Source organism: Cannabis sativa, chromosome 5 (assembly GCF_029168945.1).
Source record: "Cannabis sativa cultivar Pink pepper isolate KNU-18-1 chromosome 5, ASM2916894v1, whole genome shotgun sequence".
NCBI classification, from domain to species: domain Eukaryota; kingdom Viridiplantae; phylum Streptophyta; class Magnoliopsida; order Rosales; family Cannabaceae; genus Cannabis; species Cannabis sativa.
Window position 1 is genome coordinate 68,228,232 of NC_083605.1, and position 25,375 is coordinate 68,253,606.

The following is a 25,375-nucleotide window of genomic DNA, read 5'->3' on the forward strand; positions in this document are numbered from 1 at the left end:
TAATGGGCTCGCGTATTTGAAAATACGCGTCTTAACACCAAATCTTCTACTTTAAAGAGTATTTTTCGAACTCTTTTATTAAAGTATCTAGTGATGCGGTGTTGATAAGTAGCATTGATTATCTGTGACTTGCTGTGTTTTTCTTCAAGCAAATCCAAGGACATACTGAGAAGTTCTTAGTTTTGTTCCTGATTGTAGAATTCATGCTCGTGGGTCACAATGTTTACTTCTACAGTTAACATTACTTCTGAGCCAAATGCCAATGAAAATGGAGTGTGTCCCGTTACTTTTCTTTTGTCGTTCTATTTGCCCAGAGTACTTATGGTAACTCGTCAACCCATCTGCCTTTGGATGCATCTAACTTCTTTTTTATAGTGTCCTTCAAGGTTTTATTAACTGCTTCTACTTGTCCATTTGCTTAAGGTCTTGATACTGATGAGAAGCTTTTGATAATTTTATTCCTTTCATAGAACTTAGTGAATAAGTCCTCGTCGAACTAAGGGTTGTTATCAGACACTGTTTTAATTGGAATGCCAAACCTACAAATAATGTTCTTGATGACAAAATCAAGAACTATTCTGCACGTAATGGATACTAAAGGTTCACCTTCTGTTCATTTTGTGAAGAAGTCGACTGCTATGATAGCATATTTTGTGCCATCTCGACTTGTGGGTAAAGATCCAATTAATTCGATTCTCCATATTATAAATGGGTACGACAAGGTCATCATTCTCAGCTCAGTGGGTGGTACTCGAGGTATATGCGAGAATCGTTGGCACTTGTCACATCGTTTAACAAATTCATGTGTGTCTTTGTTGATAGTCAGCTAATAATAACCTTAACGAATTATTTTCTTAGATAAGCTTTGCCAACCTGCATGATCTCCACATAAGCCTTCATGAATTTCTCTAATAATTTCGTTGGCTTCTGTTGATAACACACATCATAATAAATGCATAGAATATCCTCTTCTGTATAATTTTCCATCAACTATTGTATATCGAAGAATTGTGTATAGAAGCTTTTGTGTCTTGGTTTTGTTTGTGGGAAGTTCTCCATTTAACAGATCTTTGACGATAAGGGTCATTCATGACGGGTTTACATCTATCATGTCAATTTTTTCTTTCTCACATATACTTGGCTCGTTCAGTACCTCCACCAGAACCAAGTTTAATTTGTCGAGGTCAAATTGAGATGCCAATTTTGCCAAAGCATCTGCATTAGAGTTTTGTTCTCTTGGAATTTATTATATTTTGAAATAAAGTTTTTTCAAACTTCCTCTAATTATTTGGCCATTGTCAAGCCTTTTGCTTAGTATTCTCCCAAAATTTGATTCATGACCAGCTACAAAGCACCAAAACATTAGTATTTTCATTTACTACATATTTCTCTATAGTTCGGAATATGGGGTCTAAGTCCAAATCTAAATCAAAGTCTGAGTCAGGTATAAAAAATTAAGTAGGGTAGGAAATAATAAATTCTTGTTATTAAAAAAGGGACATAATAAATTCTTGCAAGCTTGACTTGCCTTCAAAGAATCTAGAAAATTTTAATTTCAAATTTTAAATATTAAAATAGCAAACACACCACTCTAACAAAATTATTAAATAAGATACACATCATACCTCATTATTTACATTAATTTACATGGAAAAAAAAATGCACATTGTCATTTTCTAAAAGGAGAATATTATAAGTGTATAATATATCTTAGATCAATAATCTAATTTTTGTGTTAAATTCGACTAAAAAATAAATTAATGTTATATTTAATTTAAATTTTATAATTATTAAACTTTATATTAAGAGATCAATATAAAATACGTATAACAATGAAATTTATTTTTTTATTGTACATATAAAATATGTTTATATAAAATTACATCTAAAGAGCACACTAATGTAGCCGCAATAGCTAAAAAAAATCTCAAACCCTATTTTAAAAATTACAAAATAAAAAAATATTACCTGATTAAAAAAATTAAATATACATGTATTGCACTTAACATCACCTAATTAAAAAAGAAAACTAATCATATGTGCATTGTATATAACATCAACCTAGTGTATTAATGAGTGGCAAAAAAGTAAACACAAAATAATATTTATTGTGGTATAAAATATAGCCCATGTTATATATTCTAAATTTAACATAATTTTTTTTTGACTGAAAATTTTAATCTTTATTAGACTTGAAGATCCGCCACCAAGCAAGGTAGCAAGTCACTTGAAACAAACTCCAAACTGAAATGGCAACCAGGATATAATCTAGCAGTTTTAGCAAACGTGTGAGCCACTACATTAGTTGATTACTTAACAAAAGAAATAACAACATTATTCAAATTTGCAAGCAAATCTTTACAATCTTGAATGGCCATACTAAATAAGGAAATCATTTTAATCGAGCTTTGAATAGCTAGCACCACACACAGAGAGTCAGTTTTGATGAAGATATTTTCCCAACCACATCTCTTTACCCAATTAAGAACCTCTCGGATACCGATTGCTGCTGCAAGAGTTTTATCCACATGGCCTGAAAGAAGCTTAGTCCAACCTTCTACCAAAAACCATCAAAATTACGAGCAGCCACACCCAAACCGATACTCCTACCGCCATTAAAAAGAGTTGCATCAATGTTAACCTTGATACTATTAGCTTGAGGTAAAGGTCAATGCTCATTAACATCACTAGCCTGAAGAATAGGCCATGACGAATCTACAGATTTTTGAGCACTTTTCCATTTATCAAGGTACGAAACGCGAACGCAACAATGTCATCAGGCAAGAAGGCTTTTTCTTTCCAAACTAGGTTGTTTCGAGCTCCCCATACAACCCAACAAACAGCTGCTACAAGATTGTTACAAAAGACATTCAAACACAACTGAGGAAGCTTGTACCCTGAACTTGCACTATTCCAATGCCCACACTTCCCAACATTTCTTAGTCTCACGACAAGCAACTAGCACATGGAAGATGGACTCGTCCTCCTCGTTGTAGATAGGACATAACGAACCAACAACCACATGTTTTGTCCGAAGTTGAACAATCGTTGGTAGACAATCCGTACACGCACGCCAAACAAATTTTGGATCTTCAATGGAAGCTTCAATCTCCAGAACGTGGGCCAAAAAGAGTTATCAGAGGCTTCAAACCAGTGTCCCTTGATTTTCTGCAGCAGGGCATATGCATTTTTGACAGAATAAAAACCCGAGTTCTCATTTCTCCAAACCAAATGATCTTCCACTTGTGAAACATTAAGATGAATATTTTCAATAAGCTTTCTATCTCTGTCATTAAAAAGATCATTCAAAATCTCATCGTTCCAAGTAAGCTTACCTGGTCTCATCAAGTTGTTTACACGTACATTACAAAGAGCAGATGATTGGAGGTGATGACGGGGTTTTCTTCACTGGGGAGCCACGGTTCACCAAGGACCATGATGTTACCACCATTACCCACACACCAATTAACATAACTTTTTGTATATGTCAAATTTAAATCATATTATACATTACTATTATTATTAAAATTTAGTTTATGAACATGGACTAAAAAATATATATACACTATATTTATGTTAGATGTTCTTAAAAGATGACCTTAGCTACATCCTATTTTAATATTTAATTAAAAGAGTTTTTTTTTAATAATTTCTTTATTAAGGACCATTTATAAATTTTCTTCAAAATAATTTATACTATTTAAAATAAAATTTAAATATTTTTTAATATGCTAATTAAAAATGACCTATCACATATTCAACCAAAATATGTAATTTTCTTTTTTAAATTTTATAAATGATCTAATTCAAAAATATTTTTTTTTTATTTAGAGAAACATATGAAGATACACGTAATAAATTCGGGAGTGTACAATAAACTTTTCTAAAAGAGTAATTTGCGGCATAACTTCCTTAAGTGGCTAAATTTTTGCAACTAACTCCCAATTCTAAAATTTTGGTGGTAAAACCTCCTAAACTCAAGTTCTATTAGTACTTAGCCCTTTCCATCTATTTTTGGCTATTAACTGCCATGGTGGAAAGTCCACGTCTTTTTACGTATACACAGTGTACATGTGACATAATTTTATTAGTCCACGTAAATAAATATTTAAAAAAAATAAAAAAATTAATTATTATAAAAATAAAAAATAAATAAATAAAAAATTTTCTTTTTCTTTAAAAATTAAGAAATTAAAAATTAAAAAAATAATTTAAAAAAAAATAAAAATTTAAAAAAAAACCCTAATTCCCTCCCTCTTTCTCTTCTTCTCTCTCTCTCTCTTTTTCTCTGAAAACCCAGATCTTCCTCAACCCAAATCCACATCCGAGTCTCCCAAAAAACCATCCGACGATTAAGAATGTGAAGATCCAGATCCGATTCCCGACTCCCACCATTTCGGTTCTGCCGTCGGTGGTGGTGTATGGAGCTTTGGCGGTTTGATATAAACTCTAGCGACTAAATCCGAATCTGTCATTGAAACCTACCGGCGGGATTTGCAGGAGTTCAGTTCGGGTCTGAAGAAGGAGATCGAGGTGGCTCATGGATCTTTGGGAACGGTTAGTCACGCCATTAATGAGCTTGGGAACACCATTTTGAAAGGGACGACTCATATTATTTCTCAAGGTAAGGGTGCAATCCTCTCCGATGATCTTGAATCCGATTCGTCTAATTCCAACAATACCCAAAATTATAATTTCCAGGCGAGCTTGAATTCGAAACGTTACAGTAGGTTTGATGCCTAGGTTCGCACGTTACAAGGTGATGCAAGCACTTACTGCGATGAGCTTGAGGCTTTAGATGATTATAGTAAATGTAAGTTAGGTTTTGTTTTGGAAGAAAAAAGTGAAGAAATTGAAGAAAATAGGGCTGTGGACAATATCTACAAGAGGGTTGTTCCGGATAGTATTGATCACCAGACTTTTTGGTGTAGATATTTCTTTTAGGTCTATATGCTTAAACAAGCTGAGGACTTGAGAGCTAATTTAGTGAAAAGAGCATTTTCAAGGGAAGAAGAAGAGGAATTGAGTTGGGATGTTGATGACGATGATGACGACGAGGGCAATGAGAGAGAGAGAACGAGAAGAGAAGAAGAGAAAGAGGGAGGGAATTAGGAGTTTTTTTATTTATTTTTTATTTTTTTTTTAAAATTGTTGTTTTTTGATGAATTAAAATTGTTTTTTTTAATTTTTAAAGAAAAAGAAAATTTTTAATTTTTTAATTTTTTAAATATTTATTTACGTAGACCAATAAAATTGTGCCACGTGTACACGTGAACTTTCCACTATAAAAGTTAACAGCCAAAAATAGATGGAAAAGACTAAGTGCTAACAGATTTAAAATTGGGGTTAGTTACAAAAATTTGACCACTTAAGAAGGTTATGCCGCAAATTACTCTTTCTAAAAACATAAAACATTTACTTAGGAAGAAATTTCATCCAAAAAAAAAAACTTTGGGAAGAAAAAATTAAAAAAGAAAATCTCAAAAAAAGAAAAAAGTTTCTAAATAAAATCCTATGAAAATAAATACATGTTTTTTTTTTAATAAAAAAAATCTGAGATAATTGTGCAAAGTTGGCGGCCGAAGGGTTTGTAAGAGAAAAGGATAATTTTTTATTCAGCAAAAAAAAAGAGAGAAAAAGATATATTTTTTTTTTATATATTCTTTTTTTTTTTTTCTCAAAGTAATATATAAATAGATGATTAAGAACTAGAATACAAATTACAATTTTCATGGAAACAGAGATTTGTCATCCCATTCACAGAAAACCCTAGATAAAGACACCCACTTTTAATAGTGACAGTATTTTTTTCTACAATCATTTTTTTTTTTTTGGATTCTTGATACCATTTCTATTCTTTTCCCCTAAAATAAATATTAATTCTGGGTGTAGAATATATGAATATAAATCCATTCATATATTGAGGTGGTAGAAGAATCTGAAGACCTCACATTCATCTTTTATCTGCTTGAATCTTTCACCTTTCCGAGCCAATAATCCGGCATTTGGATTCAAGGTCTCCACCTCTCTTCACTCTCGTTATTTATATATATTTGTTATCTACTTTTCGAATTACTTTCCTTTTTCCGAATCCCAAGATGGGATCCTCAAAAAATATTCTATCCCAACATGTCCATGGCTGATGATAGAGATTACTGGGTTTTTCTTGTATATGTATATAATATATATATAAATAAACAAATACCCAACATTTATAAACGTGGGTTTATCCCTGTTTATAAGACTTCAATTGTAATCTCTTTTTTTCGTGAGTCCTCTTGCCTTATGATTTCCTATATGTTTTTGAAAATCATTCAAAAATATTGTTTTGTGTTTCTAGAACCATCTACACCGTTCTTTTGATTAAACTAAATAACTCTACCTTGTTTGTTTTCATCTTATGCTATTGACTCACGCTGATATTCCAACGTAGGAAGTCAATGCTAAAACCTGTTACTTCTTCTAGGATTCATATTGAGATTTTTTTTTGTGAATATTTGGAATTCCTAATTTTTGTTTTATGTATGGACTAGGTTAGGCCTAATTACTTTTAGGTACTTTCTGATTTCTTAGCTCTCTACAGTCCTACAACGAGTACAAAGCTTACAGCTTTGCCCTCTTTTAATATTGCTCTATTAATGTGATTGTTAGGAATTTGTATGACCATTAATTGGCTCTTTGGTCTTCCTTTCACCAGTGTTTTTGCTTATTTTTTTTTCTAGGTTCTTTAATCTAAGGGCTGGTTATCAAATTCTTTTTCTTCCAAGCTATTTGTAGTTGTCATGTGTTAATTGTTGGCTCAATTAGTAAACCACCAGTTGTTGATTTGTGTAGAAAGCTTGCCGGTAGAAATTTACTTGTTAGGATACTTATACTTGGTTTTCTCTGGATAAGCTTAGGAAGTTGTCAACAAGAGTGGAGTAGGAAATTGGTTTTGCTAATTGTATTTATATAATATTATTAATCTCATTAGATATTGTATTCGTTTTACACACACATGACTTACTCTTGTGAAAGATCAGACAAAATTTTCAATACTAGTCATCAGGCCATGTACGGATTTGACTTTATGGAACCTACATAAAACTTTAAATTATGTATATTTTAAAAATAATACTGAATTACTTAAAATTTAAGAAATTGTGTTCAGTATTTTATGCCAAAGACATGATTTTTATAAGCTAGTTGTTTATAAATTTTCCTCTGCGACATGAAATAATGACTGCTTTTATATAGTTCTGTTTTTGTTCTAGCAATTGCAAAGATGTGGGAAATTGTGTTCAGTATTCATTTTTCTATTGCTTGCTTTTTTCAGATGGAAGTGCAAAATTCTGAGCATGGGCATATTATTGAAGTACGAGGAAATGTTCCAGCTGAAGACAGAAGCTTTCGTGGGATTAAGGTGTGTGGTGAAGCGCCTTGTGGGTTTGCAGATGCTAAAACAAGCTCTAAAGATGCAGAGGAACGATCAGCCTCAATGCGCAAACTTTTGACAGCAGTTGTTCTCTGTGTCATTTTTATGAGTGTAGAAGTTGTTGGAGGTATTAAAGCCAACAGTCTTGCAATTTTGACAGACGCAGCTCACTTATTGTCAGATGTTGCAGCATTTGCAATTTCTTTGTTCTCGATATGGGCGTCAGGGTGGGAAGCAACTCCTCGTCAGTCTTATGGTTTCTTTAGGATTGAAATACTGGGTGCTCTTGTATCCATTCAAATGATATGGCTTCTGGCTGGAATCCTTGTTTATGAAGCCATTGCTAGACTTGTTAATGAGACTGGGGAAGTAAAGGGCTTTCTCATGTTTGCTGTCTCTGCATTTGGTTTAGTGGTTAATATTGCCATGGCACTGTTGTTGGGTCATGATCATGGACACGGGGGGCACGATCATGGACATGGAGGGCATCACCATAGCCATGGGGATCATGGCGACACACATCACGGGATAAGTGTGACCAGACATCACCACCACCACCATGGGAGTCCATCACATCATGATGATCATGGAGATGATACAACTGCACCCCTGTTTAAGAATCACTGTGAAGATGAAACTCAAACTGAAAGTGGAGTTAAACATAAAAAGCAATGGAATGTCAACATCCAAGGCGCTTATCTCCATGTGCTAGGGGATTCCATCCAGAGCGTTGGAGTGATGATTGGTGGAGCAGTTATATGGTATAAACCCGAGTGGAAGATTATTGATCTGATATGCACTCTCATTTTCTCAGTAGTTGTGTTGGGAACGACTATCAGGATGCTGCGAAACATCCTGGAGGTTCTGATGGAGAGCACCCCTAGAGAGATTGATGCAACGAAACTCGAGAAAGGTCTCTGTGAGATGGATGAAGTCGTCGCCATCCACGAGCTTCACATTTGGGCTATTACTGTTGGAAAGGTCTTGCTGGCTTGTCATGTTATAGTGAAGTCTGATGCTGATGCTGACATGGTACTAGATAAGGTCATTAACTACATAAAGAGAGAGTATAACATTAGCCATGTTACAATTCAAATAGAACGCGAGTAGATCTGTAGGGCTGTATTTAGGTGAGACAGTCTTTCAAACTGGATATTTTACTATGTAATTTGAAATATTATTGAAGCAGGCCTATTGCTTTAAATAATATTTATCCCTGATTTCTTGTGTATCTAATATTTTTGGCAGAAAGCTCTTTTTCAAGTGCATTTCTTTGTGTGACAAGCTTTCACAGTTTTCTTTTCTTTACTCAGACAAAAATAATTCACAGAAAGAAAAATTCCGGTTAACTTTAAACAAGGAGCTCTCTTGGCCGAAAACTCAAAACGGATCTCTGTCAAACCCTTGATCTTTCAAACAAATTTCTGACAATTTGGTTACAAGGAAGTTGAGAAAAAAAAAAAAAATTTGCTCCTTGACTGTCTTTTAAATTTGCTTTGAAAAATTCTATGGTGACGAGTTGGCCTTGGCAAGTTGTTTAGCTTGTGTTGCCAGCAATGATGCTAGTTTGCTTGCACATTTTAAAAAATTGACTTGTATTCTGTTTGTGTTTTATCTAATTGCTAATGAAATTAAAGGCATTATCTTTTAGTCTAGATTGGTGTTCTGGCAAGGCTTCTTATGTATGTACATCTGTACATTAATATGTTTCAAATTGAACACAATTTTATTGAGCGTAATGGTACAGAAAATCAGAAAGAACATCTGAAAGTTCATGTCTATTTAAAAAGTTCAACAACTGAAAAATCGTAAGCAGAACAAGCCACACGAATGCTCGAAAACCCTGCTTCTTTTGCTAGACCTTCAAACTCTCTTTCTGTTCTTTCCTTCCCTGTGAGATTGGTATTCATCATGAACATATCGAACTGAAATAAGCTTCTAGCAGCTAGGCTTGATTCTGGGGCTTCCAATATCACCATATCCACTACTATTACTTTCCCAGAATCAGGTAAGGCTTTATAACAATTCTTTAGTATCATCAAGCAGTTCTCATCATCCCAACCATGCAGTATCCACTGTTTCATCCGAGTCATTTCATTAGTTTAAAGTAACACTTTTCTCACAATTGTTACATTCATTTGAATAAAGATTTAAGAACCATCTAAACTGACCTTCATGAAAATGGCTTCTCCTTTAGGAATGTTTACAAACATATCTCCTGAACAATGCCCAATACCTAAACCAAAATCATCCAAAGTGATTATTAAGTGTAAGAAAAAAGAGCTCTATTACTACTAGGTTTTCTTTTGGATTCATACCAGGATATGGAGGAGAGTTCTCTAGAATAGCAGCTAAATCATAGTTGATACCCTTGATATGAGGGTACTTAGAGATGATCATGTTAAGGATGGCACCATCACCACCACCCACATCAACCAATGAAGTTAAACCTTCAAAACCTTGATAAATCTCCAAAATCCTTTTCATGCATATGGGGTTAAATTCCTTCATTGACAACTTAAAAAGCTCACCAAATCTAATATCCTTCCTCACGTATTCGACCATATTCATCCCATGTGCCCTGTTACATGGATGCCCTCCTTCCAAAATTGCATCTTTCAAATGGTACCTTTAACCACATATTTAGATACATGTTAGTACAGAAACACCATGAATCAAATTCAACCCAATCAGAAAAACATTACCATGTTTCAATGTAGGCCTTGTCTTGCATGGTCAATAGTAAAGGTGCTAGTGAAACTCCCTCATGAGTAGCTTTTTTAATGAAGTACTTGGCAACTGGGCCCAACCCATATAGCCTGAGGAGGTTCCCATGATTATTATTGTTAGGGGAAAGAGAACAAGTAAGAAGAGAATAAGATGAGAGAAGGCAAAGCATTCGGTCAAGAGTCATAGGGGCATTTGGGTTCTGAGTTGGGAGCTGGGAAGCTATTTGGGCCGGAGAGAGACAAGCTCCTGGACCTGATCTCTCGATGATGTCAAGAAGGCCCAATTCAACTGCTGCTTTGAGAACCATAGGGAGTACGGACGAGGTCACAAGTTGCATGGCATATTGAGAGTGGTTCTCATTCTCATTCTCCTCTTTGATTTCATCTGAGTTCATCTCTTTTGTGTAGGAATTGATGATTCAATTCTGTTCCTTTCGATATTATGCAGCTTTTGCAGTATTTATATATATGATTGGCACATGTTGGACTTTTGCTTTTGAGTTATCGGGTCAATTATTTGTATGTTAAATCAAACCTGAAACCAATATGATATTATTCAAATAGCCGCCGCAACGTGGATTTAATTCGAGAATGCCTTTCCAATCTTCTTAATTTTTTTTTAATAAATAGTATTTTTACTCTCGAACATTTTACCTTACTAAATTTGGCCCTCCTCAAATTATTTAAACTTATTAAATTTCATCCTTTAATCTCAGTTTCATTTTGGTTTAAAATTAATGATGTGACATATTACATGTAGAAAAATCATGTAATGACATGAACATGACATTACAATTTAAATAATAAATAAAAAATTATCTCAAAAATTATTCAAAAAAATTTTATCTAAAAAATTAAAATAAAGTGATGTTGCATTTTTTGGAAAATAAATAAAAAATTCAACTCTAAATGAAAATGTGTCATTTTTACACCGTGAGTTGAGAAGAAAGGGTTTAGGGCTGATCGAAGGTCGCTGATCGATTTTATGGGGTCCTGGTCGAAGGTTTTTAGGCAGTTCAAATAAAAATCGTGAGGCTCTGGTTTTGTTGAAAGGTTTGGGTTTGTCGAAAATAGTGAGGTGGTTGCAGGCAGAGGTCTGTGACTGACGGTGGTTGCAGGCCTAGTTTGTTTAGGGGCGGCTGGTGGTGGTGAAAAAAGAATTTGGTAACTGAAATACTCATGGGAAAAAAAAGCTTGGCCAAGTCAAAGAAGAAGGGGTTCCGCACTAAGCAGAGAACTGAACCTCCATTTTATTTTAAATTTGGGTTTTTTTTTTTTGTACATTTCAACTGAATATTAAATGTGGTGTCATATGTGGGTATTGCTGTAGAATAATTTTAAGCTTTATAGGAAGAAGTTGAAGTTATTTTTGGTAATTTCTTTACTGTTTGTAGGGTCAAATCACACATAGTTAGATAGAGAATAATTTTTAGAATCTATTGGGGGATGGGTCTGTGGGGTTACTGTGTGTGGATTTATGTGGTTTATTATTGACTTTGGTGTAGTTGTATTCATTATGTGGAGAGCCTTTTTGGATAGAATTAATTGAATCTTATATAATTAGAAAGTAAAGTCTCTTCCTTGTTTTGTGCAGAGCCAACATCAGGGTCATTTACTCTTAAGATTCATTACAAAGGACAACTGCAAAGACATGGTAATATTCCTACTTACTTTGGTGGGAAGATTGATTATGTTCATTATTGTCATATTGATACACATGCGCGCGCACACACACACATATCACTCAGCTTAAAGGAGGCCCTATTTCACATTATGTAAAATGGGTAAATATCTTGCTAAAATGTTTTCAAGGACTTAAACTTAAAATCGAAAGTTTTCCTATCGATAAATAGTTTGTAAATACCCTAAATATCGAGAAAATATAAAAATCGAGGTTCTTGAAATCCATCCCAACCAGTGAACCAGATCCCAAAATTATAAATTATTTTTTATGATCCAACCTGGAAAAATGATTCACTGTTTCTGGAAAATGGTAGACCGTTTTTCTACAGAAATCCCAAAAAACTTTGATTTTAACTCGATTCAACTCCAAATCACATGAAACTCTCCAGAATACCTAATAACATCCAAATAAACATATATCATGCAATGACAGCAGCTATAACCCACAGAACATAAAAATGCTATTGTTGAACCAAGTTTGAGTTTGTGAACTCAAACTTGTTCAACTCCCTTCACATCCAACAAAAACTATAACCCAACAAGCATAAAACAACTCTGAATAACCCAAAATTAAAACCATGAACACCCTAGGTCCGAACAGAACCTAACCCTAAAAATTACATGCTCAAGCTAACACTTTTCTTCCAAAAATCAAAGAGATTGGTGTTCTAGGGTTTACCTCAGATTTAGCTTTCCAATTTTCCTTCAATCCTTGTTGAATTCAAAGAAAATTGCTGTTGAAATGATCTGGTCTTCTGGTTTTTCTTAGGGTTGAATAAAAAGGTTTTTGAGAGAGAGATAATTGATTCTATTTTTGATAAAAAAGACATGAATAAACTTTAATTTAATCTTTTTTTATTCCTTAATTAAATCCGCTAGGAAAATAATGGAATAGTTACTAATTTCACTAAAAGATAAAACCCACCTCTAAGAAAAATTACCATTTTGCTTTTACTTAACACTTAAGTAATCTTAAGGCTTAGGGGTAAAATAGTCAAATACCACAACTCTGCCTAAACCCGATATTCTAAATATCAACAATACTTTTCCTGTTAAATAAAAGGTTCTAAACCATACTCATGTGACTCTAATGGCCAAATTGTCGCATATCCATCGTTATCGAGCAAAAATTATAAAAATAATAATTTCTACATATATCACTTATAATACACCTAAATTTTAATAAAATTTCTAGATTTGAGTATTAAAACTGCAATGCCAATTTCTTGAATATAGGCCCATAATATAAAATAACTTCATATAATCATATAATACAGTTAATTAATGTTAATTGCCTTCATAATCTTATATTGTAAGTATGCGGTCATTACAAGAACAGTGGTGTGACCAAGATTAACCTTGGGTGGTCATCAGAGCGCAAGAAATAGGGACTATAGGCATCTTCATGGGTAGGGTGCAAGGGACTTGCATTGGTTTGTAGTCTTGTAGCTTCGAAGACAATGGTAGTCGGAGGAATGTTTGGAGGAGCATCTGAAATAGTGGAGGAATTATTCATCAAAACTATGGAGTAACAGTCCTAGGTCCAGTGGCTTGAGTTCTCACCATGGCGATGGCTATAGCAAAATTCTTCAAAGGAATAACAAAGAGATTTTATGTCTCAGAGAGAGATTTTAAACGTTTGAGAAGTAAGTTATTTATTTATAGAAACACTTTATATACATAGTAGAATAGCCAAAGGTTAATACAATAATAAAAATATAATCGACGAATAGAATGAGTAATATACTACCATAACTAGGGGGTGTTCACAAAGTATCCGATCCAATCCAATCCGCACGATCCAATCCAATTCAATCCGCAAAATGCGGATATCCGCACTTGTGCGGATTGGATTGGATTGAAAAATCTAAAATCCGCACTTGTGCGGATTGGATGTTGTTTGACCTCAAAAAGTAACCGATCCAATCCAATCCGCACTTAATTATATATATTTTTAAAAAATTATAATATGTAATATATATTAATTAAAAAAAGACACAAACTTCTAATTTCTTAATCTTTTTTAGTAATATATTGAGTTGGTGCATTTTATTTATTTTGTAATAAAAAATACAAGAAAAATAATTTTTATTCACATGATACATACACATAAAGTTTAAATAATTTCTAAGACTTAGCATCTCTAATGGAGTGTTATAAATTTTGTGTATACGTAGTTTTTAGTCCATGTTTATAAAATTGAACTTTATTAGTAGTGTATAATGTAGTCTAAATTTAGCACATGTTAAAAATTGTGCCAAAAAACACAAAAAATAACATGAGTTAATTAAATTTTACATTACAATAAATATTACTTTTATATTTACTATTTTATTATTCATTAGTATGATTAATAACTTTTTACATTTGTATTTATATTAGGTTAATATTACGTACAACACACGTGTAATTAATTTTTTTTTAATTAAAATCCAATAAACATCAATTTTAACATCACACATTCTAAATAATGTGTCTAATTTAAATATGAAATCTCTCTTATGATCCGATTTAATTTATAATAACCATATATATGATGATAATAATATTCTTTTATTAATCATGTGGAGAAAGAGAAAATATTTAAATTAAAAATAAAATTAAGTTAAATGTTAAAAATATAGTTAAAAATATTTACAAAATTTTAAGTATTTTAAATTTAAATTAATTTTTTTACCCTTTGTTGAAATTCAATCTAATGGCTCATATTAAAACACATACTAAAAATTTAGATCAAATTAAATATGAAATAAAATAAATCATAACATTAAAAAGAAAAAACTAAAATGTTCATCGCCTTCTTCCTCTTGCTTGTGTGCTCTTTGCCTATTTCAATTCATTAAATGAGGTTGCTACTTCTGTTGGGTTTTATGCCCTAAATAAAACTCTTTACAATCTGATTAGTTATCAATATAAGAAATTTGAAGTGATTGATGTTTGCATGAATTTTACATGCTAATGGTTTAATATGTTGAAATGTGTTTATTACATTCATACACACAAAATCAGTTAAATCCAGATCATATGTTTATTCACAATTACAGTATTGTCAACACAGTGGAATGTGATTGTGATCATATGAATCAAAAGTTTTGGTCCCTGTTTCATCAGTGTTATTGTATTTACACTAATGTGATAATCAGCGATGATGTGTACTTACACTTGGAGTAAGTGTTATGTTCTTTCCAGGACATTAGTAAAGTATACTAGTTTCGAATGTATGGAGTATACATTGGACTGGACCGATATTGCAACTAAGTTAAGATATTACAAACTTACCGTTACACATATCTTTCCAAGTCAATATCAGTAGTTGATCTTAAGATTAAAAGAATCTAAATCCTGATATGCTTAGGCTCAACTCAGGAGTGCTATTCATGTTCTTAGATTTATTAGTTAAGCCTACTTTTGGGTCAGGGTGATACGTATATTTTGGGAACATGATAGTATGATTGAGTGGGAGTGCTGAACATAAATATGGAATCTATAGCTTCTACTGGTGTATAGAAGTCAAGTGATGATTCCCTTCGAGCTTAGCAAATAGAAGTAAATGGATGAGCTCTTGTTTAACTGACTAATTATTAGATCACTAAACACCATTTACAGGTAGCTAAGTGTTTTAAGGGGCAAAATACATTGAGGGGTGAGAACGGTAAAGAAATCCCATCTCGATGTAGATCATCTATATAGAGAATCTTTAAATCACAATAAGATTATAATAATGGTTAAATGAGATAGTATATTGATATCGTGGAACATACAATATGTTCTATATAAGTCTGAGAGTGCAATTCTAAGTTCTAAGAGTGGATTCAACGAAGAATTAATAAGTAGGAATTTACTTGGTAAATTTGGTTCACTTATTGGAAGCTCAGCATATAGATCCATGGTCCCCATTCTAGTTGAGAACATTCTGCTTGTAAGACTCATCAATTGATTCGTGATTGATCAATTATAATTCTAAAGTTAGACTATGTCTAATTTTATGAATTTTCACTAAGCAGGGGTGAAATTGTAAAGAAAAGAGTTTCTAGGTTTATTTATTTATTAATGGACTTTATATGTCTAATTAATAATTAAATTAAATGACAATATTATTTAATAATCTATTTTAGTTGTTAAATAATTAGTTTTGACATTTAAAAGGTTAGAATTGGAAAATTGGCATTTTTGAGAAAATAGAGATAAAATTTGATAAAACTGCAAAATTAAGTGAGGCCCAATAACACACATGGCCGGCCACTTAAATAGCTTTTTCAAATTAATATTTTCATTATTTTAATGCCAAATAAATCCTAACCTAAACCTAGTAGTTGCCTATAAATAGAAAGTGATGGCTCAGTCAAATCACAAGTTTTCAATAACATCTTTCTGACAGAAATTTCTCTCTTCAGAAAAACTGAGCCTTCCCCACTTTCTATACTTGGCCGAAATCCCTCTCTCTTTTCCCTTCATCTTTTTCGTGACCCTAGTGAAAGAGTAAGTGCCCACACACAACAAGCAGTAACTCAATCATAGATTGGAAGACTGTGAAGGATCAAACTTGAAGAAGAAGGACATTCGGGCTCAGATCTTGATTGTACTCTGCTACAGAAAAGAATCAAGGGTTAGAGATCTGAGTGGAAGGAGACATTAATTCCGCTGCATCAATGTAAGGTTTTCTTAACTTTATATGTGTTTAATTTATCGTTTTAGAAAGTTCATATTTAGGGTGTTTAAACAACATACTTGTGAGTAGATCTAAGATCCTGGTAAAATAATTTCCAACAACTTCTTTATACTCAAGACCTCCAAAATTGCTCTGAATGCACCCTGATGTTGTTCGTGATTTCTCGTGGGACTCCACGGAACAGGATAATGCTTCTAAGATTGCCATTGAAGAACCCTCTGATGATATATCTTTTTCACCGAGTCGCATTGAAGGTGTTATAAAGAATCTGATGGTTGGCACTTTTTTGATTGAAGATTCTGATTTGAGTGTGTTGGTTCACCCTTGTACCCCGGTGGAGGAGAATGTCTCATCTTTTCCACAGGAGCCATGAGAGGCATTGGTTGGAACTGCAGAGGGTTACGACAGACCTCTATAGTTTGGGAGCTGAAGTCCCTGATCAGATCGCACTCTTCGGATTTTGTCTTCCTAACCGAACTAAAAGTTGATGCTACTCCGCTAGTACGTACTCTTAAATCACTCCACTTTTATTTTAATATTTATGTTCAACCTATTGGTGCTGCTGGTGGCATTATCTTGACTTGGAAGGATGGCTTTAGTTTTGAGTATATTGCTAGTTCCCGTAGTCATATTTCTGGCTTGGTTTACTCGAACCCCCTTCCCATCCTTGGCTTCTATCCTGTGTGTACGACCCTCCTTATTTTCATCCCAAGAAAAACTTTTGGGCCAATTTCATGAAAACTGGGGATAAGTTTGGTGGTCCTTGGTTGATTCTGGGTGATACAAACTTTGTGCTAAGTGATTCCGAGCGTGAAGGGTCCTCTGGAAGGGATCAGTTTATCCCAATCATTTCTAATCTGGTTGATTCTCGAGGCCTTATTAATATGCCTATTTAGGAGGATAGGATGACATGGGATAACCACTGCTCTGGTAGGAACCATGTCAAATCTACTCTTGACAAAGGTCTTATTAATGGCGTCTGGCTTAACTTGTTTCCTAGGGCTGTTCTTAAATCTTCCCAGACGACTAATTATGATCATAGACCTCTGTGTCTTCTCACACGCGGTCTGGATACTAGATTTAAAAGATGTTTTAAGTTTGAAGAAGGATGGGCAAGGGATGAGAGAAGTAAGTTAGTGGTTGATCATGCCTGGCAATCTATTTTTCACTCTTGGGCTCCCGCTCGCATTTTCAAGAAATTGGGAGCGACTTGGGTGCCCCTTCTTCATTGGAATAGAACCCAATATGGTAAACTTGGTACAATTATAAATGAGCTTGAGAAAAAGCTTAACTTTATTCAGAGTTTACCTGCTGGCTCCCGTGATTGGAATACTGAGTGTCTTATCTGGCACTTTTTAAACGAATCCCGTAGAAAAGACCTCTACTGGAAACAAAGGGCCAGGATTTTGTGGATTAAGGAAGGTGATATATATGTTCCAAATTATTTTTTCTCTCGGCTGCTATTAGAGGAAGGAGAAATGCCATTGAAAGTATCCTGAATAAGGAAGGTGTTTAGTTATCTAACCGAGAGTTAATTGGACAGGAGTTTGTTGATTTCTTTAAAGGAATTTTCACTGGGTCAGATGATAGTCAGGATATCAATTGCAGACAGTATTTTCATGAAAGATTATCATTAGAAGACCAGGAGGAGATTCTCAAGTGCCCTTCTCATGATGAAATTAGAAAAACTCTTTTTACCATGGGTAATCATAAGGCTCTGGGTCCTGATGGTATGTCAGTTATCTTCTTCAAACACTATTGGAGTTCTATGGGAGATGATTTCTGTGAAGCGGTTTTGGATTTTTGTGACTGGTAATATGCATAAGGGTATCAATGTGACGAATATAGTTCTCATCCCCAAGGTCCAGAACCCGACAAGAACTAATCATTTCAGGCCTATTTCTCTTTGTAATGTGACTTATAAGGTCATTTCTAAAATCATTGCAAATAGAATCAAACCTTTTTTACCTTCCCTCATTTGTCCAACCCAAGCTGCCTTCGTGTCGGGAAGGAACATCCAGGATTAACAATGTGATTGTGCAAAAAATTATCCACTCGTTCAACAGGATGAAAGGCAAAGAGGGTTTCTTTGCCATACAAATTGACCTGGTCAAAGGTTATAATCGTCTGAGCTAGAGATTTATAGACCATGTGCTTTGTTGTTATGGGAGTCCTATGGAATTCTGCAAGTGGGTCTCTCCACCACCACTCACAATGTCTGTCTTAATGGTGGAAAGGTAGGTTTAATAAAGCCTTCTTGTGGCCTACGTCAGGGAGACCCTCTATCCTCCTATATCTTTATTTGGGTTGCTGAGGTTTTGTCTAGACTTCTTGAAGACGCTCTTTCTAAGGGTATTATTCAAGGCGTAAGACTTAGTAGGGGCGGACCAATTTTATCTCACAATTTTTTCGCGGACGACCTAATTCTGGTTGGTAGAGCTAATGTGACTGAAGCGAAAGGTGTTTAACAATGTCTTGAGAGATTCTGTGCTTGGTCTGGCCAACAAGTCAATAAGCTCAAAACCACGATTTTCTTCAGCAAAAATACGCTTCCCAGTATGAGAAGAGGAATTAAGGAAGCTTTGGGTATTGGTTCTCCTATTGGTTTCATCAAGTACTCGGGCCTTCCTTTGTTTAGATCAAGACAGAAGGATGCTGATTTCAATTTCATCTTGGACATGTTGGGTTTTGTGCCCTAAATAAAACCCATTTCAATATAATCAGATTTACTTATTAATAAAGATCAGAAATAACATTTTATGTTGCATGGTTCACATAATTTATTTCATGATTATATATATAATGTATAAATTCTATTTAAGTCCAGAACATATGAATTTGTTAATGATTATAGTGTTGTCAGCACAGTGGAATATAATCTTAATTATATGTTTGAAAGTTTATTCCCTGATTTGTCAGTTCACTGGATTTAGACTGGCATGATAATCAGCGATAGGTATTCTTACACCTTGGATAAGTGTTATGTCCTTTCCAGGACATTGGCAAAGTTTACCAGTATCGGAGGTATGGAGTATACATCGGAAGGGACCGATATTGAACTTTGATTAGATATATTAAAATTTATTGTAATATCTATTCAATTCAATATCACCTGTTGATCCTAGATCAAATGATCTTAATCCTGATATGGTTAGGTTCGATCTCAAGAGTACTATACATGTTCTTTGATTTGGTAGTTAAGCCTACTTTTGGGTCAGGGTGATACGTACATTTTGGGAACATGATAGTATAATTGATTGGGAGCGCTAACATAAATATGGAGTCTATAACTTCTATAGGAATTTAGAAGTGAAACGATGATATCCTTCGAGCTTGGCTAAACAGAGATAAATGGTTGAGATCTCATTTCACTTCGCTGAAATATCATTTATACGGAGCTAAGTGTTTTAAGGATAAAATACATTGAAGGTGTAACGGTAATTTAGTCCCTATTCAATGTAGATCATCTATTAGAGGGTCATTGATCAAATTAGGATTATAACAGTGGATAACTAATAGCATATCTATATCGTAGAACATATAGAGCGTTTTATATGACTGAGAGTGCAATTCCAAGTTCTAAGTGTGGATTCAATAAGGAATTAATAAGTTAGAGAATTTACTTGGTAAATTCGGTTCGGCTTATTGGAAGCTCGGTTATATAGGCCCATGGTCCCATACTAGTTGAGACCATACTGCTTGTAAGACTCAGTTAATTTATTTTAATTAATCAATTATAATTTTAAAGTTAGACTATGTCTAGTTTATGAATTTTCAGTAAGCAAGGGCGAAATTGTAAAGAAAAGAGATTCTAGGTTTATTTATTAATTAAGAGACTTTATATGTCTAATTAATAAATATATTAAATGACAATATTATTTAATAATTAATTTTTAGTTATTAAATAATTGGAATTGACATTTAAATGGTTAAAATTGGAAAATTAGCATTTCTGAGAAAATGAGATGCAGAAATGACAAAATGGCAAAATTGCAAAGTGAGGCCCATTATCCATATCATGGCCGCCCACTATGCAAGTATTTTACCATTTATATTTTCATTATTTTAATGCCATATAATTCTAACCTAAACCTAGATGGCTTACTATAAATAGATAGTGATGGCTTAGGAAATAATGCAATGCATCTTATTCTTTTTCAGAGAAAAACCTGAGCCATAGCCGCCACACTCTTCTTCTCCTTTCTTCTCTTCAATTTCCTAGTGATAGAGTAGTGCCCACACACATCAAGTGGTATCTCAATCATAGTGTGGAAGATTGTGTAGAATCCAATTAACAAGAAGGAGAATCAGCATCAAAGGAAGGAGAGAAAGAGATCCAGGTTCAGATCTTGGTGATGCTCTGCTACAGAAAGGAATCAAGGGCTAGAGATCTGAACGGAAGGAGTCATTATATTCCGCTGCACCCAATGTAAGGTTTCCTAAACTTTATATGTGTTTATTTCATTGTTTTAGAATTCATATTAAGATGTTAATGAAACATACATGGTAGTAAATCTAGATCCTGGTAAAATATTTCCAACAGGAGAATCTTCAAAGCTTCAAGGCTCAAAGGCAAAAACCTTGTTGAAGGCAGGGCGTGCTACCCTCATAAAATCTGTAGGCCTGTCTTTGCCTATGTATGCTATGCAAACTACTAAACTTTCAAACTGCCTTGTTAGTAAAATTGATGACTTGGTGCGTGACTTTTGGTGGGGTTTTGAAAGGGGAAACCATGGTCTTCACTTAAGAGCTTGGGATAAGCTGTGCCTTCCTAAATCTTTTGGGGGTCTTGGTTTCCGGAAGACTAAGGAAATGAACCTGACTTTTTTTGGCTAAATGGGGGTGGAACATGCTGATTGGGTGCAAGTCACTGTGTTGCCAAATCTTGGAAGAATGTTGTCAAAGCTAATTTTATCTTAAAGAAAGGTGCTTATTGTAAGTTGGTTGGTGATGGTAGAGATACAGACATTTGGGGGGACCCTTGGATCCCTCATAGCGAAGGCTTTTTCCGGAAGCCCATTGGTGCCCCTGATGCTGGTGTTACTAAGGTTGCTGATATCTTGTTAAATAATGGTAATTGGGACATCTGTAAACTCAATAGTCTCTTTGACCATGAGACGATTGTTGTAATCTTAAAGGGTGGTAATCCCTCGGGTCTTGGCAAGGATAGGTGGGTTTGGACTCTGAAAAAGTACTGGCCAATTTTCGTGTAAGTCTGCTTACCTTACCCACGCCAAGGAGAGGTCTCCTCACTGTGACATTGCTCCTTCCCTCTAGAACATGCTTTGGATTAGTAAAATCTTGGAGCGTCATAAGGTCCTCTGATGGTGTATCCTGTCCAGAGCCCTCCCTGTTAGGTCGGTGATCAGTAGTAGGTTTCTTATTGAGGATTCTAACTTCCCTCTTTGTGGGTTGGGGGAGGAATCTTTTGAACACTTGTTTCTGTCTTGTGAAGTAACATTTCACCTGTGGCGGTCCTCTCCGTGGGGTATTTATCCTGTTTGCAATACAAGCATTCGCCTTTGGGACTGGGTGAAATTCATCTGGAATTTGAAACACAAGGGTATTAATGCTGAAGATAGTTTTCTTTATGCTTCTATCGTGGTTGACACCATCTGGCGGACCCATAATGATAAGGTATACAACAACTGTCCGGTTGATATGAAGAAGTGTATTGACTCTATTTGTACTTTTTTTTTGGTAGATTTGAATACTTCTCTTTTCCCTCCACCTACCCCATATTGCATGGAGGCCTGGTGTCCCCCTCCTCACTACTGGATGAAGCTGAACTGTGATATCAGAGTGGGGTCATATAGCATGTATTCTGTTGTTGTGGCTAGGGATCACATGGGCAGGGTGATCCGAATTCATACGGATCGGTTGGATTTTTTTGATGTGTTGTGTGGAGAAGCGACGACCCGCTGCTTGGCTGTTACGGTGGCACTGGACATCGGTGCGAAGTTTGTTATTGTGGAGAATGACTCGAGTGTGGTGCTCAATGCGCTTAGTGGGAAGGATCCTCATTGGGCTCTTGAGAACTATCGCTCCTTTTGTAATAGATCTTCTCCCTCGTTTTTTAGTTGTATTTTTACGCATGTCAGTAGAACATGTAATTTTGCAGCTCATAATGTGGCCAAGTAGGCATTTGCTCACCTGAGATTTGGTGATATCCCAGTCTCTATTATTCTGACCATGAGGTCTAACTGCTTTTTATCTTATAACAAATATGCTTTTCATTTTTTTTTTTTTTAAAAAAAAGAGACAAATGAACTACAAATTACAATTGTAAGAGATTTTAGCGAGAGCTAATTGCAAAAGACGGTGGCAATATTATATATGAGAGACCTTAACTGAAGATGTCATATGAGAGACAACAACCACATCACACGAGCAACAACGTTAGTTTGAGAAAGGATATCTTGTTAAGTAATAGTTTATTTTGTTAAAGTTAATATAGAGAATTAAAAAATACTCTTAAACTAAGAATTCTATACATAACTATATTTTATATAAAATAGATATTTAATATAATTTTTCTTATATATTTTTAATATAAATATAATATCTTTTAGTTGATTTCTTTTACAATTTCTATTAAAAAAATTTATTTTAGCTGTTGTACATTAGAACAAAATTATAAAATTTAAGCAAAATATAATATTAACTTAGGTGCAGTTTGGTAACACTTTTTTAATCAGTTTTCTGTTTTTAAAATTGAAAAAGTGATAATATTTTTCAAAAACATGTTCTATAAGACTGTTTTTACTTTTCAATTTTTTAATTGAGAATCAAAATTTTAAAAATAAAAAAAAATCACTTTCAATATTTTTTTAAACAGGTTTTTTTTTTTCTTAATCAATATCTTGGACTTCGATCAGACCCAGACCCAAATCCCCCCACGGCCCTGGCGCTGAACCCGACCTCTGACTTGCACCCAAATCCGACCCCGGACCTATACCCGACGTAAATAAAATCAAAAATAATAATAAAAATGAATTTTACCGAACACACTTTTGTTTTCTGTTATTAAAATTAAAAAACAAAAGTGGTTACATAACACATTTTTTTTTTCAAAAGCAAAATTTTTAAAAACCAAAAATTTACTTTCATTTTGTGATTAAAAAATTAGAAAACAAAAGTGTTACCAAACGACATCTTATTTTATTCACAAAATTTACGTGTCTTACGATATTACACTACTACAATGTAAGCCTTTAGCTTCCATTTTTTCAACCCAATTTATAAAAAGGGAAGCTAAAGGGGGTGAAAATATCTCCATTGACATTTAGAGGCGGTTTTTTGGTAAAAACCGTAGGTATAGAATGTATATATATCTATGTCGTCGGTTGGGGGTTGAGAAAATCAGGGTTTTTTTATATAACCCTATGGCGTCGGTTATTAGGTATCAATCAACGCCATAGGGTTATATATCAGACCCTTTCTGCTTCGTCTTCCTCACTTCCTCATTTCACACCTTGCTGAACACGATGAACAACCACCCACAGCAGCCCCAAACCCACGAAAAAACCCTCGCCAACCACCACTAAAACAACCTCATTCTCCCTCATTTCTTAACCATTTTACCCCATTTTTGTCTTAAAATCTTCTATTTTCTATACCTAAACCTATACTATAAAAAAGTTTAGTTTTTTCCCCTCTATATACCAAACCGAACCTATTATAAAGAAAGGTAGTGGGTATAACTCCGGCCACCGATTTTAGGGGAGAAAACGTTGAGTCTCAACGTCCATTAAGATATAAATATGCTTTCTATTCATTTTCTTTATGTACATTGGTATTATTTCATTTTTGTAAATTTTTTTTAGAATTTTTTTATTTTATTAATATTATATTGTGTGTGTTCTAGAGGTGGTTGGATTTTTGTAGCATTTTATCGCCGGATTGCGTTTATAAGGTAAATATTTATTAACTTGATATATAATATATATGTATATATTTTGTGTTTTATTATTGAATATGTGTTAATATATATCTTGTGTGTATATACTATTTGTGTATTTTGTGTATTTGTATTGTATATATATTTGTTGTGAATGAAAATGAGAAGTAGTAGGAATTTAATTAGTTTAGAGATAAAGTTTTTAAAATAATGGTAGTGTGAATATATAATTGATTATATATGTATATATATTTATAAGTTATTTTTAAAAAAATTAACTATGGAAATTAGTAACTAGCTAGTAACTTGCTACTTTGTTTAATAACTAGTAAGTAATTTAATAATTAAAATTTTAAATTGGTTGTATATTTGCATTATGTTATAGGTTGTGTGCTAATATTTGAGGGTCGACATATTTCGGTGTTGATCGGATTTGCAATAGGTATATCCATGTGCTAACCTTTTGTTAGTATAATTAATTATCAATGCATGCTTAGTTGAGTTTGAATATCTTAAATATTCATCCGTAGTGAAGTAGGTTCTGCGAATACATGTACTGCGGTCGGATGGGTGGATAAATTTTGTATTGTTTATGTTAGTTTCTTTGTTCTGTATTGTTATATTTGTTACTTTAGGCACTTTTAAAATTCTTGGGAACGTCCAATTACAGCCGTTATGCTGCCAAAATTTCGGTAGAATTTGGATTAAATTTTATTATAAAAAACATAAATATCAAAGGAAAAGTACATAACATAAATAACTAGGTTATTACTCGCTAGTTGTAAGAAATTAGGTGACATAACACATTCATATTTGACTCAAAACATGTTCGTGTTAGTAGGTCTTTATATTTGACTCAAAACATGTTCGTGAAATTAGGTGACATTTGCTTTGTTTGTTACTTTAGGCACTTGTCTTGTATAATCTAATTGATGTGTCTATGCATTTATTATACTTAGTAGGTCTTTATATTTGACTCA

The 25,375-nt window shown here is 33.8% G+C and overlaps 2 protein-coding genes and 1 pseudogene across 3 annotated transcripts; 2 read left to right on the forward strand and 1 right to left on the reverse strand.

The window, feature by feature from the left end:
* The first annotated feature begins 587 nt into the window (after nt 1–587).
* Nucleotides 588–5,500, forward strand: LOC115718018 (uncharacterized; annotated as a pseudogene).
* Nucleotides 5,501–5,684: 184 nt separating this feature from the next.
* LOC115716680 (metal tolerance protein 1) lies at nt 5,685–8,682 on the forward strand. 2 transcript variants are annotated; one of them, XM_030645532.2, is made up of 2 exons: nt 5,685–6,016; nt 7,316–8,682. In XM_030645532.2, exon 2 carries the CDS (start codon nt 7,316–7,318, stop codon nt 8,522–8,524), a length of 1,209 nt encoding a protein of 402 aa, XP_030501392.1. In that variant the 5' UTR covers nt 5,685–6,016; the 3' UTR covers nt 8,525–8,682. The 2 variants fall into 2 exon arrangements, with proteins under 2 accessions (XP_030501392.1, XP_060971862.1); XM_061115879.1 differs by having other exon boundaries at nt 5,715–6,268.
* A 425-nt stretch (nt 8,683–9,107) lies between these two features.
* On the reverse strand, nt 9,108–10,642 carry LOC115716906 (caffeic acid 3-O-methyltransferase). Its single transcript, XM_030645827.2, has 4 exons — nt 10,120–10,642; nt 9,733–10,043; nt 9,586–9,650; nt 9,108–9,489 (listed from the first exon to the last, which is right to left on the reverse strand). The coding sequence occupies exons 1-4, from the start codon at nt 10,536–10,538 to the stop codon at nt 9,193–9,195; spliced, it is 1,092 nt and encodes a 363-aa protein (XP_030501687.2). The 5' UTR covers nt 10,539–10,642; the 3' UTR covers nt 9,108–9,192.
* Nucleotides 10,643–25,375: the final 14,733 nt, after the last annotated feature.

Coding starts and splice junctions, on each gene's coding strand:
- LOC115716680 (XM_030645532.2), top strand. CDS start 7,316: ATGGAAGTGCAAAATTCTGAGCATGGGCATATTATTGAAGTACGAGGA.
- LOC115716906 (XM_030645827.2), bottom strand. CDS start 10,538: ATGAACTCAGATGAAATCAAAGAGGAGAATGAGAATGAGAACCACTCT. Junction 9,651..9,732: donor GAACTCTCCTCCATATCCTG/GTATGAATCCAA, acceptor ATTTTGGTTTAG/GTATTGGGCATTGTTCAGGA. Junction 9,490..9,585: donor GAGAAGCCATTTTCATGAAG/GTCAGTTTAGAT, acceptor CGGATGAAACAG/TGGATACTGCATGGTTGGGA.